Source organism: Prionailurus viverrinus, chromosome B1 (assembly GCF_022837055.1).
Source record: "Prionailurus viverrinus isolate Anna chromosome B1, UM_Priviv_1.0, whole genome shotgun sequence".
Taxonomy (NCBI): domain Eukaryota; kingdom Metazoa; phylum Chordata; class Mammalia; order Carnivora; family Felidae; genus Prionailurus; species Prionailurus viverrinus.
In genome coordinates, this window is record NC_062564.1 from 174524351 (window position 1) to 174538043 (window position 13693).

The window sequence follows — 13693 nt, forward strand, 5'->3', positions numbered from 1 at the left end:
TCTACGATGATCTCCAATATGAAAATCCTTCCTTTCACCTCAGGCTTAAAGAGACGCCTACCACTGAGAGAGTCACTAGAAGCCTCTGTGGACTAGAAGGGGCAGAAGGGCTACGATGCCAAAGACCAGAGTGGCCCTGCCCTCACAAAGGGATATGTGCCCACAGAGCTCCTCTCTCACCTGACAGCCCGTTCTGAGAGCGCTTGTGAAGAGGCCTCGCACGGTGACCAGACGAAGCCACGCCAACCGTGAGCGGTCTCTGCTTGTTGAAGGCACAGGGCCCTCATCATCCCGAGGGAAGGGACTGTGAGTTACATTCAAAAAACACCTCTGGGGTGCCTGGGTGGCTCAGTCAGTTAAGCGTCCAGGTTCTGTGTCTCCCTCTCTCTCTGCCCCTCCCCTGCTCATGCTCTGTCTCAAAAATAAATGAAAACATTAAACAAAAAAAATTAAAAAAACACACCTCCTACCTCTGGAAAACTTCTCTCAGCTGCCATGTATTTGATTACAATTTTGGGCTGATTGCTTTTTTGAAAGTCCCAGAATCTCTGGCACCCATGAAAATCCCGACGTGCCCAGCTACTCCTGCAGGGTATACGATTCCCAAGGGTGGAGACTCAGAGGGACACACAGCTGCACTGTATCATACAACAGCAAAAATAAATACACGGCTATAAATGGCGATGAAAACCCGCAAAGAAATAAACATCTCAGAGTCTACAAATGCAGGCCGCTCGCTAGTAACACTTGGTTTGAGCCTAAAAACTGGTGATCTGCCCATAAAACATTTATCTATAGTGACTTGATACTTAAGAACGAAGCAAAAAATGAAAACTAATTTTTTTAAAAGGCAAACTTCATTAAATACCAAGGACAGTGATAAATTCAAGATGTCCTAATGGTTATCTGGGGCTTCCATAGCCAGGACAGACAAGGGCGAGCCACACAGCCTGCCGGTGACGTGGAGGCTGCAGGCCCACGAACCTGCTGTGGAAGAGCGACGGGCCCACATCTGTGTCAGAGGACTCCTCTCTAGCCCTTCCTTCCGGCTCGTGAACTTCACAGCACTAAATGCTCTCTGCAAGCACAGTGATACTGAAAGAGGAAACAACACAGAAACAGAAAGGTGCATTTATTCACGTCCATGCCATCTAAACCTACCGGGTACAGTAATCAGGACTGGAGAAGGACGAAATACAACCTAAACGACAACAGAAACACCGGGACATCCATCCCCATGACTTGCAAGTTTTAGTTCAGGCCAGTCTGCAGGCTGGCAAGCCAGTCTCCTCCCTGAGAAGCACGCGTCGTGCCTCGTTCTCTCCCTCCAGCATCTTCTGTCCCTCTCAGTTAAGGCCTGGACAGTGTTGGGGCAGGGCCACAGTGTCTCCTCGGGAGCCGTCTCCTGTGCAGTCAGTCCCCGGTGGGCCCGGGCCGTGTGAGGTCAGGCTCCGGGCCGCTCAGCTCTGTGGCCGTCTGCCTCCGAAGCTCCCCCACCACCTGCAGCAGGGCGGCCCGCTCCAGCTCCAGGGCAAGGGTGGCCTGCTTCAGCTTGCTTTCGCTGCTCAGAAGCTTCTCAACGGTGGCCTCCAGGCTCTGGATCCTACTGTTTGCCACCTGGGGAACAGAAGAACAGAATGTGGACTGTCCAGTGATAACATGAGGGGATCCACCGAATGCTCTGCTGTCTGGCCTTGGGGACACCTCAGAGGCCTATTTGGACAGAGATAAGTCTATGTGTTTGTCCTCAGTTCTTCTGGGCACACAGGAAAACTACATTTCCCAGGTCCCCTTGCAGGAAGCCTGGGCCACTCTGCGAGCCTCCAGCATTTTCTTCCCCTGCTGTGGTGACTCTGAGACGGTGGCTTCACGGCGCAAAGGGAGCCTGATCCCCATCACTGATGATAGGGAAGACGGTCTGATATGGGCAAAGAACGCTTCGTGAACAAGAGGTGGAGTTTCGGGGACAAAAAGACTCCTGCTGTGCCAAGCCACTGAGATGTTGAGCTTTCTTTATTACTGCAGCACGGCCTGGCCTATTTGTACGGATACACATAGTCATACGTAGACCGATTTCACCCTGATGATCAAATGGTTTCCATGTGAAGGCCCCAGCAGCACCAGTCCTCGAATCCAAAACCCTCTCTGTCTTCCTGACAGGAACCAGACACCAGCACATCCAGGAACACGGGCATTTCCCCCAGAACACGTGCGGAGCGCTCAGAAGGTCCGAGCATCTGTTACAAGGTCTCACTGACCGGTCAGCACCACCAAGATCAGCGGTGTCCTCACTCGCACCCAGTCTGCATCCTCGGCACCTGGCACCCAGTGTCAGCGAGGCAGAGCTTCCCAGGTGCTTCCAACTACTGTCCCTCCTCTTCCCAATTCAGCAGGGCCGGCTTCTCCGGCACTGAGGGGTCTCCAGTGAAGCTGAGGGGCTTCCTGAGAAAACCACAGGAAGTCCGGCCTTCACCTGCTGCCGTCCCCGAGGCCTTCCCGGCCCACCCCTCAGCTCACAGCTACATCCTGCCGTGCTCAGGTCACGAGGTCCCTAAGCTGCTGCTCTCGGCCCAGCCCCGCACACGCTCCCGTTTATTTTGGGTGGGGAAAATGGCACATGTATTTTTTTTTTCTCTCATTTTCAAAACAAGGGAAACAGGTTTTTGAACAAGACAACACTTGTGCCAGACAGACAACTCACGACTCAAAGTCTAGCTCTGGCTGTGCCGCTGAAACAGTCAAAATAGAAAGGAGAAAGGACTGAGAGCCTAAGTCTGTCTGCTTACTGGGCAGGTGCTCATGCTCAGTGCGCACCTGCAAGGAGTACTCTGCGATCCTCACATTCTCACCCAAAGTCAAGGCCTGGGACAGGTCCACCTTGTTCTTCAGGCCCACGGCATTCCCAAGTGTGCCACCCAGTTAGCAGTGAGCGGTTCTGCCTGACCCTTTATGTTCTACGTGAATGTCGGTCTCCTCAGTGAGACTGAAGCACTTTCATGGAAGGAAGCACGTCTCTTCCTGCACATGGGTCTGGCCTCCCACAGCACCTAGTTCACTGGCACTCGATGACTCATAGCGGCCTAGTATAACAAACGTGCATCCATTATCATCTGGCACCATTTGTATATTAACGCAATCGTCTTGTATGTGCTGCTGGACAAAGCGGGTTGAACTCTTTGCTCTCCAGCAGCTAGATAACATCAAATGTTTACCAAGAAAATAAATGGGACCTTGGTATGTCTGGAAACTATACGAACAGAGCAAAGCTAGAAAACAGGTCAATTTTGATACTCTGGCAAAAAAACCCCAAAGATTTATGGTCAAAAACTATTATACTGAACACCTATCCACACCTACGCTTGGACTCTGAAAACTGTTTAAAAAAAAAAAAAAGGAAAGGAGGTGCGAGTCTTACAGAGTATGTGTAGTCTGGCTGCACGACAGTAAACCCACGTGACTCACACATGGCAACGGGAAAACGATCTTCAGGCACCCCCAAACACCGCAATCCCTGCCCCAACTCTTGGACAGCAGCGTCTTCTGAACCTTGGTGGCCCCTGGCACGCCAGCAAGGCAAGGACCCCAAATGCTGGGGGGCGGGCACCTCTGCAGTCTTGAATGATACCCCCAGAAGTGCAGAGCCACTTGCTCAAAGAAAGACCATTCCAAGGAGGGTGTCAGGCATGACAGCCTGATGCCTTTCTTGAGGAATTTAGAGATCTCAACAACTTTTCACAGCTTCCTCTTGTCACGAAAGGGGTATAGTATCACAGAGGCAAGGTGAAATTACGTGCACCCTTCACCACAAAAAAGATCACATGGGCATTAGCCCAATAAACTGAATCTTTTTATTTCCGTACTGCCTATCTTAAGGAGCCGAATGCTTCAAATGCAAATCTGAGCTTTGTCAGAAACATTCCAGCAGGTTCTATTTCAGAGACATACTGTTTGTTTGGAAGTCACTTAAAATCACCACTTCAGCTGCAGACCATTACAGGCCAGATAAGGCTCTTTATCCCCTGGAGCCTCCCGTCAGGTTACAGCTGAGACACCCTGGAGACACTGTATGCAAGCACATTTTTGGTTAGGACATCTCAGTCTTAGGGGGAGAAAAAGCAGCCAAATTTCAGAATGTGCCTGGTAGTTAGGACTGGTTTCCCTAAAGCATTTTTCTTTGTTCCTCTACAGTAAATAGCCACCGGGGTCTCCTGGGGTAAATCCCTGCTGGGAGGAATGCATTTTGGACAAGGGTTGATTTATTAAGCTCTCAAATGCTGGCCTTTCTCATATCACTGCCAAGCCTGTGTCTGCAAAGCGGCAACTTTCTATGGAGAAAAATAAGAGGCTTAGGTCAGGATGGAGAGCTTATTATAAGGACAGCCCAGGAACACCATAAGGTACACACTTTGGGGAAAAATATGTATTTGCCTTTCCATCAGCTCAAAAAAATTTCAAAATACCCCCCCCCCCCAAACAATTCCTTAGTATTAATAGCATTACCACCCATTTATGGCTCTAAAGAAGTACACCATGTGGTTACTTTGTCCCATTTGATTGGTAAAGGGGCTGTGCTAAGTAGTTAGGGATTCCGTCTATGTCGTACAGATGAGGGAATCGGGACACAGCAGGTCAGCAGTGCGTGCCTTGTGGCAGTCTGGGCAGGGACAACACTGGACCTAGCAAGAGCTGGCTTTCTGGACTGCAACCCCTGGCCTGGCCCATTTCACCCTTCTGTACGCATCGTCTGTTTGCCTTTCCGCCGTATATCCTCATGCACATTTATCCATGCTAAAATGGAAGCTTCTAGAGGGAAGAGCAGTGTCCTTCATTAATCCAATACTTGAAGTACGGACTCCCAAATCATGACCACATGCTCTGGTTTATTTTGTAGGTAGATTTCTGCGTTACTGCTCTCCACGACCTAGCTGGTTTCACTCACAGAAGCCCAAGCCTTTCTCTGGTTATTACTCAAAGCACAATCGCTGGCATTCAGCGAAGAGTCCCTCAGCATCCTGGACCCAAGGTCGTCGCTGTCCCTCTCTCCTAAAAGGATCAAGTGCAGAGACAGCCTCTCAGAAACTTCCAGGACTGTCTGACCCCAGCACAGGATAATCTGTCTGCTTCCTAATAAAAAGGCCCAATTCTCCTGGGGTACCTTTGATCCCAACTATAAACAGACCAGGGGAGGGAGAGAGGTCCTGTGGTCGTGGGAAAACCCAGCCGGCTGGTGCTTTGGCGCGCTAATGATCTACCGTGCTTTCCAGGCTCAGGAAGCTGCTTTATACACGTGCTCACCTGCAGCTGCTCCAGTAGGTCAAGGTTCTGTTTGCGCAAGCTGCTGTTGGTCTTCTCTAATTTGTCCATTCTTTGGTTGTCACTGAGAGGAGAGGAATCGATAAGTTCTTCTTGAAGCACATGGTACTCGACTTCATAGGCTTGTAACTGCTTAGAGATATCCATCTCAAACACCTGTTATACACAAAAAAGTCATCAGGCACTGAAAATGAGAAAAATACACGTGCACACACATGCAACCATGTCGACAAGCATCCACTAAGTACCCACTCTATGCCTGGTTCTTACGATTAGTCATTTAAAAAAAAAAAAAAAAAGGAAAACCCTCTGCATTAGTAAGGTAACAATTTTACTTGGGAAGAAAAAATAAAAGCAGCATTTAGAAATAAACCCAAGGTAACAACAAGTGTGGGTCTCTGATACTCATTTTCCAGAAGCCAAAACTTTATTTTTCACAAGGCTTATAAAAATATATTTTTAGTTCTTATTTCAGTAGTTATTTCCTTTTTCTCTGAAAATTCTATTATGTTAGATACGTTAGCTATGGGTCAAAGAGAGAGGAAAAAAACAAAAGAATCATAGCCCTATTTGCCCAGTCACCGAGTCAAAGTTTAATTATAGTTCAGTTGGGTTTTTTAGAGTTACAAGAACAGCTAAGTAATGGAACTGTTTACTAAAAAACCCTCCTTTGCACACAAGATATGCAGAAATGAGCCAAACCCCAAATGCCGCCCACACAGATGAGTGCATGTGAAACACTGCCTTCCTGCCTAGAATAGTGACAGTGATCAAAACACACCCGTGTGAACAGCAGCCCCAAAGTGCGCAAGTGAGTTGTTCAAGTTTGTACTTTCTCTTGATGAGTGAGCTGCATGGAAGCTGGGCTCAAGAGGGGGTCAGGAGGCAGACGCTGCGGCCGCCCAAGGCGCGTCCTCTCTTCCCAGCCTTTGCTGTGGGATCGCCCCACGGGCCGTGCCTCTCAGCACACAAGTGACGTTCCAACATGACTGTGTGTGCAGCTCTGAGCCTTTAGTCACGTTGGGACCACAGATGGCCAGCACCATCAGAACACACATTTTAGAGGACAAAGTTAGACTTTAGAAGGGCACAAAAGGACTCTTCACTGTCTTTCCTTAAGAAACGCCAACATAGTTAAAATCAATGAAAACTCATTTCCCCTGATGGCACCCTATCAGCATTCAAACACAGATGAATCCTACCTTCCCTGAAAGCAATTTTCAAAATCTAGGTTTACTTTCACACCATTCCCAACAATCTTCTCTTCCTTGTGATTTAGTTTTTTAGCTTCCTGCTTTTCAGTTTAATTCAGTGGACAGTACCAATTAGGCACAAAAGTCATTCTATGCTGAGAAACTAATACACGGCGTGTTCGTGGCATGTATGTGTGTGAAAGTCTGCTGCGCTGGTCGGAGTCTCTGTTGTCCCTCAGAGTACCTGTGAGGTCAGCAGGGATTATCGTCTCTATGTTACAGTCAAGAAAACGGACCCAGCCCCTTGAAGCAGGGCTCCACTGGTGATGCCCTGAATGACCTCTCCCGGCCTCAGTTCCTGGCCTCTGACATGGGGGTGACAGCACCCACCTCCCGGCATCGCTGCGGGAGTTACGTGAGACAACTCGTGGAGGTGCCCAGCACATGCTGGCAAGGTGAGCAGGTGCTGGCTTAGCTAAGGAAGCTGCTTCCACATGCTTCACATTCAACCCTGTGCTTCAGCAAAATCGCAAAGGATGCCGCATCACGGAACCTCTGAATAGCTCAGAGTAAAAACCACAAACATTAAAACCGAGATTGCTGTGGCACTGTGTATAATTATAAATATGAGGCAGAATAAATGTCATACCCACACTTTTTTTCTTCCACAGAGATTTTTTAAATGAGCTACTAATCTGGAAAACCTGGGAACAAAACCTGTGGCCTTTAATGCAGATTGACGACCTGCTAAGGTTAATGGCTCTCAGCTGGGCCCAAAGCTGTAAACTCTTTCAGGACTCCATCAATCCCCAGGAGCCATCCTGGGTCGTAATCACTGCCGCTTAACTGCATCATTATCTCCTGGCGGCTGAAACACTTAGAGCCCTTGATTCTGCAGTTACGCCCTAGAATTGATCTCAAACCATGGCAGTGTGTGACTGGTGGAGAAAGGAGAGCCCAGGTCCTCGAACAGTGCTTTTTCAAGTTGCTCTAGATTCTGCATTTCTGTAATTACCAATGGCTTCGTTATTCTACGTGCTCAACATGTCATAACCACGTGGACCCATTCATCAAGCCCTGGATATCTAGTTACTTGCAAAGTTTCTGTTGTTTTAAATAACAACCCTGAACATCCTTGTACATATGGCTTTTCCCATATTTTGGATTATTTCCTAAGGATACATTCCAAGAAATGGGATTACTGAGTCAAAGGGTATGAATATTTTACCGGCTTGTGATACACATTGCCAAATTGCTTCCCAAATGGGAATCGTCAACGCACAATGCCATTAACAACATACCAATGTGCCAGATACAGTATGCCCTCCGCACTGGCTACTGGCCTTAAAATTTTTCATTTTGTTAATCTAGTAGGTAGAGCGTTACATGTTTTTTAAATTATGCATGACGCGAAATATTTTCGCAGATATTTGCTTATTAGATGTATCTCCTTTTTAGTGAATTGTCTGTTTATGTTCTTGGCTCATTTGCTATTGGAGACCCAGCGAGTTTCTCTTTGCAGTCTGTGGACACTCGGTAGAATGAAGCCATTAACCCTGATGTCTGCAGAACCAGCCACATACTTTCCACCTTCCCCACCTCCAGAACCCTTCGCTCCCCACAGCTGTCTGTCTGTCCGTCTCAGTGGCATACCAAGGGCTGGAGGGCAGTGTGCCCGGTATCGGCAGTCAGGGAGTACAGTGCCTGTAGTGAATTTAAAAATAATAAACCCAACTAAAAACCGGTCTGCTTTTTATTATCACCACATGCAAGCAATTCTTAACAATACCAGTGGTAAAATATTCCTCCTCACTGTACCCCACCCTTTTGGTATGGCACTGATTGGCCTTTTAAAAAGTACTCATTTTCAACAGTAAACTGCCCAAGCGGTGAAGGCCCCTCCCGGTGCAGAAGGGGCGGCCTCAACACGGTGATTTTGAGGAGCGTCTTCTGAACAAAAGGGACCTTGTTAAGATTCTGGTTTCTATCCTACAAGCTCAACTAGAACAGGGAATTGTCTAGTGTGTTTTTAATGAAGTTGCCCATAGCAGAGCTTTTCAAATGTTCCAGTGTGTGTGAATACCCTGGGGATCTTGTTAAAATGCAGATTCTGACTCAGCAGGTCTGGGGTGAGGCCCCAGATTCCGCGTTTCTAACAAGTTCCTACATGATACAATGACACACAGTGCTGGTCTGGGGCCACACTGTGAATGTAGCCCAAAGGATGTTGAAAACAGGCTGTTTGCTCTGTCTCCCAAAGTCCCTCTCCAACTCTGTTGTTCTTCCCTGCACGGCAATGAGGCTGCAAAGGCAGACGGCACTCACCGTGACAAGCATACAAACCGGACCTCCTCCTCTTCGCTTCTGTTTATCCCCAGGGTTTCCCCCTTCTTGGGTCAGAGGATTTTTATAGCTCACATATGACAGACAGTTAAGTCACACTGAGGAACTGCCACAGAGACTTTAGAGACCCTTGTCCTTCTGCCCTGGACACTGTCCACTCTGGACCTGCCCTGCCATGGCTGGTCCCCGCCAACCCAAACTAAGCCAAAGCTACAGAACCCTATCCTTAGCGGCCTTCCCCACCATGTCCCGGATGCAGGCTGCATCCCAGGGGCTCAAGCTGAGGCCACCTGTAGAAAAGGTATGTAATGAGATGGAGCCATTAGCCATCACAGAGGACCACCCAGACTCTGCCCATTCGTACACAGGACCGAATGCTCTGTCATGTGCAGTGAATAGGTCTTTCACTTCCACTCTGTGGACCTCCAAGATTTGAGCTTGGGGGTCCTCTGAGGCTGCAGGAGTCACACTGTACCTCAGGCCTCATCTTTGCGTAGGATTTGAAACCAGAGCACCCTCTGGAGGTGAGGGGCAGTGAGCTGCCTGGCATTCTAACAGCTTCCCGTCAAGACTTCTGGCAGGTTGAAAATCCGGGCCCAGAAACAGATTTTGTGTTGTCTGCCCTGCTGCTCCCAATCCCCAAGCGCCCTCCCCTTCAAAGCTCACTGCAGAGGCATCTAGAATTTCTATTCTCACTCCCCTGCCTGTGATCAGGCATCAGCAAAGTGCGGCCTGTGGACTGCATCTGTCCCACTGCATGTTTTCATAAAGTTTTATTGCAACATAGTCACTTCATTCATGTACATATTATCTGGTTGACTTTGTGCCTCAAAGACAGAGTGACTAGTGACTGCAACAGAGACCTTCTGGCTCACAAAGCCCGAAAGACTCCCTACATGGCCCACGACAGAAAATGTGTGACCTCTGTTCTTAGCTGATTCTTTGGGCCCAGTTGAATTCAATTTCCCCAATTCTCAATCAGCAATGTTCACTCCACCAGCTCGAGGCCCAGCTCCCATAAGCCCTTGCACAGGCACTACTGTGGCTCTTACCACACTTGAAATTACTGGATTACTTGTTTATTTTCTGCACAGGATGGGCTCAGGTGTCAGAGACACCTCACATTCTTGGCTTTGCCACTGTATACAGAGCATTGGGCATGTTACTCTTTCTATGCCCAGTTTCCCCACCTATAAAAATGGGGATTATAAAACATGCCCCAGGGTTGTCAAGGAGTCAACAGAATAAAGGATGCCAAGTTCAAGACAGTTGCCTAGAACGTCTCTCTCTCTCTCTCTCTCTCTCTCTCTCACACACACACACACACACACACACACACACACACACACACTATTCTCTCTCCATGCTATGTCCATTTCTATTCTTTCAACATTTAGAGAGAACTTGATACTGTGAATAAATATTCTTTACAGAAAAGGAGGAAAAATGGGATTCTTTTCTGGGGCTCAATATCTAGGAGGTAAACTGAATGTCAGTTGAGACTGCCTGTCTTAGAGCCAGGAGCCAGGTGCAAAGTGAAGGCATTCACTGGCACAGACTTTAGGTAGCCAAGGCTTTATGCCCCAGCAGCCATAAAGTAGACATATATGCAATGAAAGCTCTAACAGGGAGTCCGTCCGTGCACATGAATGCCAAAAGTTAAAGAATCAAAAGGGCTGAGAATTCCGTATTAACACACTGGTGAAATAGAGAAAAATTCTGTAATTAAATGACACCCGGAGACACTTGGCAGTGTTGAGTAGCTACTAAACCACCTGGAGGCAAGAGAAACCCTCCTGTCCTGCTTTGCGGCAGGGCGACTGTGGGCCAGTGAGTTTACCTCTCCAGGCCCTGAGATCCTCATGGGTTAAGTCCATCTATCCTCTCAGGAATTTGGTCATGATTAAATGAGATCATGTGTATATGTAGATTCACACAGAATCTGGCAGAAAGTAGGGCCCGAACAAGCCAAAGCTATTCACATGGAGAGAAACGTGCCAGGGAAGCAAAATACAGAGAGATGCAGAGCCTATCAATTAACTAAAAACGGAAATGCAGAGTGGAAAGGCAGGGAGTGCCCTCTCACACAGGCCCAGGAAACGTGTGGAGACCCAGAGCCACACGGCTGCCACCTGCCCCCACCCCCACCCCAGGTCAGGACTGCTGCTTTCTCAGTGCTCAACAATGAAGGAGGAGCAGCCAATGAGACCACAAACACGCCATGTGGGTGCAATCCACTGGGGTCGCGGCATTTCTCTGGGACTATCAGACATCCTCAGAATAAAGATTTGTTTAAAAAAAAATAGCGTTGTTTCACTACTTGTTTTTACCTGACTGCTCTATGTTTTCATCGTATTTTGAGCAGGTGAGATAAGTTCTAGGCTTAGAAGGGGCCTGACTATTGGCCCTGATGCAGAAATCCCTTCCAGAGCATTTTCTAAGCCATCCGGCCTCTGGACACTTCCAGTGGTGATGTACCCTCTGCCAAACAGCTCAGTCCTTCAGAGTCAACAATCATTACTAGTAGATTCTTCTTTATACACAGTCAAAATCTGCTCCCGCCCCTAGCCCAGACCATTTAACAACTGGCCTTGGTGTAATTCTGGCTCAATCCACCCTCACCTCACGGTTCGGCTATCTACAACAAGTGCTGAGGTCACAGATGGGGAGCTGACTTCTATCTTAAAAACCACATCATGGAACAAACTTCTAGGATATATATTCTCTATCACAACTTTGCTATCAAAGGGTTGTTTTTAGAGAATTCCAAATAATACCACGCAGCAGAAAAAATCAAAGCATGCATAAGAGCCTACATTGAATAGCACATGTGTTTCAGAAGAACAAACAACTAGGGGTGAAGCCTCTCGATTACAAGAAACTACCGGTGGCTTGCGGTTACTGCACCTGAACACTGTCACCGTGTTTCCATGTGGCGTACCCCCGTCACATTCACGCACCGCATCACTGAACACACATCCGGCTATGTGTTTCGTATGTGTACACATGTGTTTCCCACACGCCGGGCATCACACAAGATACTGCCCAGGATACAAAGTGGTAGGAAATAGGTCCCGATCAAAAGAAAATTAAGCTCTCCATATCCAGGATGGCTTAAGCCTGAAGGTCGGATCGAATCATACCTGACTGATGGTCTTTTCCATTTGCACCAAGCCCAGGTTGGGAAGGGTGTTTTTTATAAAGTCAACTATGGTTTCTAGGTTTTCATGTTGCAGAATCAAGGGCTTATGGCTTCCCAACAGACTTAATGCCACTTTAAATATGACCTCTGATCCCTGAAGAAAGATCATATCTGGGGAAACACAGAAATGCAGAAAGTTAAAGCAGACCAGTTTCTGATGAACTAACATTGCATTTTCTTTTCCACACATCAGAGCAGGATGGTGGGAAACGTAAGTCCAAATTGCAAACTTTATTTCCTTTTTAAGTGCCTGATATTTCAGATAAGGTTGTCAAGACAATATTGCAAATAATAGAAGAAATATAAACATACTGCTAAGATTTTGTCATAGGTTAAGATAAATCTTTTTTGTTGTTGTTCTAAAAACATTAAATTCAAACATGCTTCAGAAGTTAAACTGAGAAAAAGAAAACTTTTTATCACTCTTTTTCTAGAAATGCTCTGGATTTTAAAGGAGTTACTAAAACACATTTTTATGGGTAAAACAAAGATTTTTAGATATAAAACATGAGAAATTTTTAAAAATGCTCCTCTTTCCTGTTTTGAAATAAAGAATTAAAAGATCTCTAAAATCTATAAAATGTCTGCAGAGTTGCAAAAGTACATTATTAAATACTTGCAATACACTACATTTTAGCATAATAATGGAGTGAAAACCATCTTTGTTCAGAGAAATTCAAAGAACTTTGTCAGAGTTATTTTCTAGTTCTTGTCATAGCTTTTTCTTAGAACAGCTGGCACATGTTAGCAACCCCTACATGGGCTGTACATGGTGCGAGGGAGGGCAAGTGGCCCGGGGAACTGGGCGAGCAGCCAGTCCAGGCCTGGCGCCCCCTCCTCAAGAGCTGAAGCCACTCGAGAAAGAGTCAAATTGTTCTGAGAATAAAACATACAGCCCTACCAACGAACTGTTCGGTGACTATATTCAGGCAAGTTATCTAACAACTGGAGTTAACAATACAAGAAAAAAATACAACTTTAATGATGAGAGCCAAAAATCTAATTAAAGGCCACCTGTCAATTTGGGGGGCGGGGGGGGTGGTGGTGCTGCAGGACAATGGAAGAAACAAAGAAGTTGTCCATCCCATCAAGTTGGGGAAGGCATTAGCAGGTGAGAGGAGGAGTCCCCAGCCTCGCTGGGTGTCTCTAGGTGGCTCAGTGCGATAGCACAAAAAAGCCATCAAGAAACAGGAGAGGCTGGAAGCTGCCGCACACACAGGGAAGATGTCTGAATCGGAGAGGTCTGTGCACAGGGCACACCTAGGTGCCAGCCGGCCGGGTGAGCCCTGGAGATGCTCTGTGACCTTCACCGAGGCCTCAACTGCAGAAGCAGACTCGGTGCCAGGGTGCGTGCCACCCGCCGAGGTCCGCCCCGCTCTCTCAGAGCTCAGAGGCACACTGTTTCCACAAACATCACAGTGCTCATGGCTCGGGAGGCCCCAGGAAGCTGGAAAGGATGGAGGGCTGTCTCCTTCTTAGGTGTGGCTGTAGAGGCTGGGAAGATAAATTAGCGAACTGATGGGATCTTTGAAATGTGAGCTTCTTAGGGGAAGTATTACGGGTATCGAGACCGCCCTGTGGAAGAATATTCTTGTGAAATGTCTGCTTTACAAAATACACAGTCTAACCGTGTAATTCACCA

The 13693-nt window shown here is 47.4% G+C and overlaps 1 protein-coding gene across 6 annotated transcripts in view; it reads right to left on the bottom strand.

Annotated features, from left to right (window-relative positions):
* Positions 1–1115: 1115 nt before the first annotated feature.
* Positions 1116–13693, bottom strand: part of TBC1D1 (TBC1 domain family member 1) — a 225515-nt gene continuing 212937 nt past the window's right edge. For 5 of the 6 annotated variants that reach the window (XM_047855658.1, XM_047855657.1, XM_047855656.1 and 2 more), the window contains 3 exons: positions 11993–12162; positions 5296–5469; positions 1116–1617 (listed from right to left, as the gene is read on the bottom strand). In XM_047855658.1, the coding sequence (XP_047711614.1) occupies positions 1414–1617; positions 5296–5469; positions 11993–12162 (548 nt within the window). In that variant the 3' untranslated portion in view covers positions 1116–1413. Of the gene's footprint in view, positions 1618–5295; positions 5470–11992; positions 12163–13693 lie in introns of those variants that run through there. The other variant, XM_047855660.1, reaches the window with a different exon arrangement.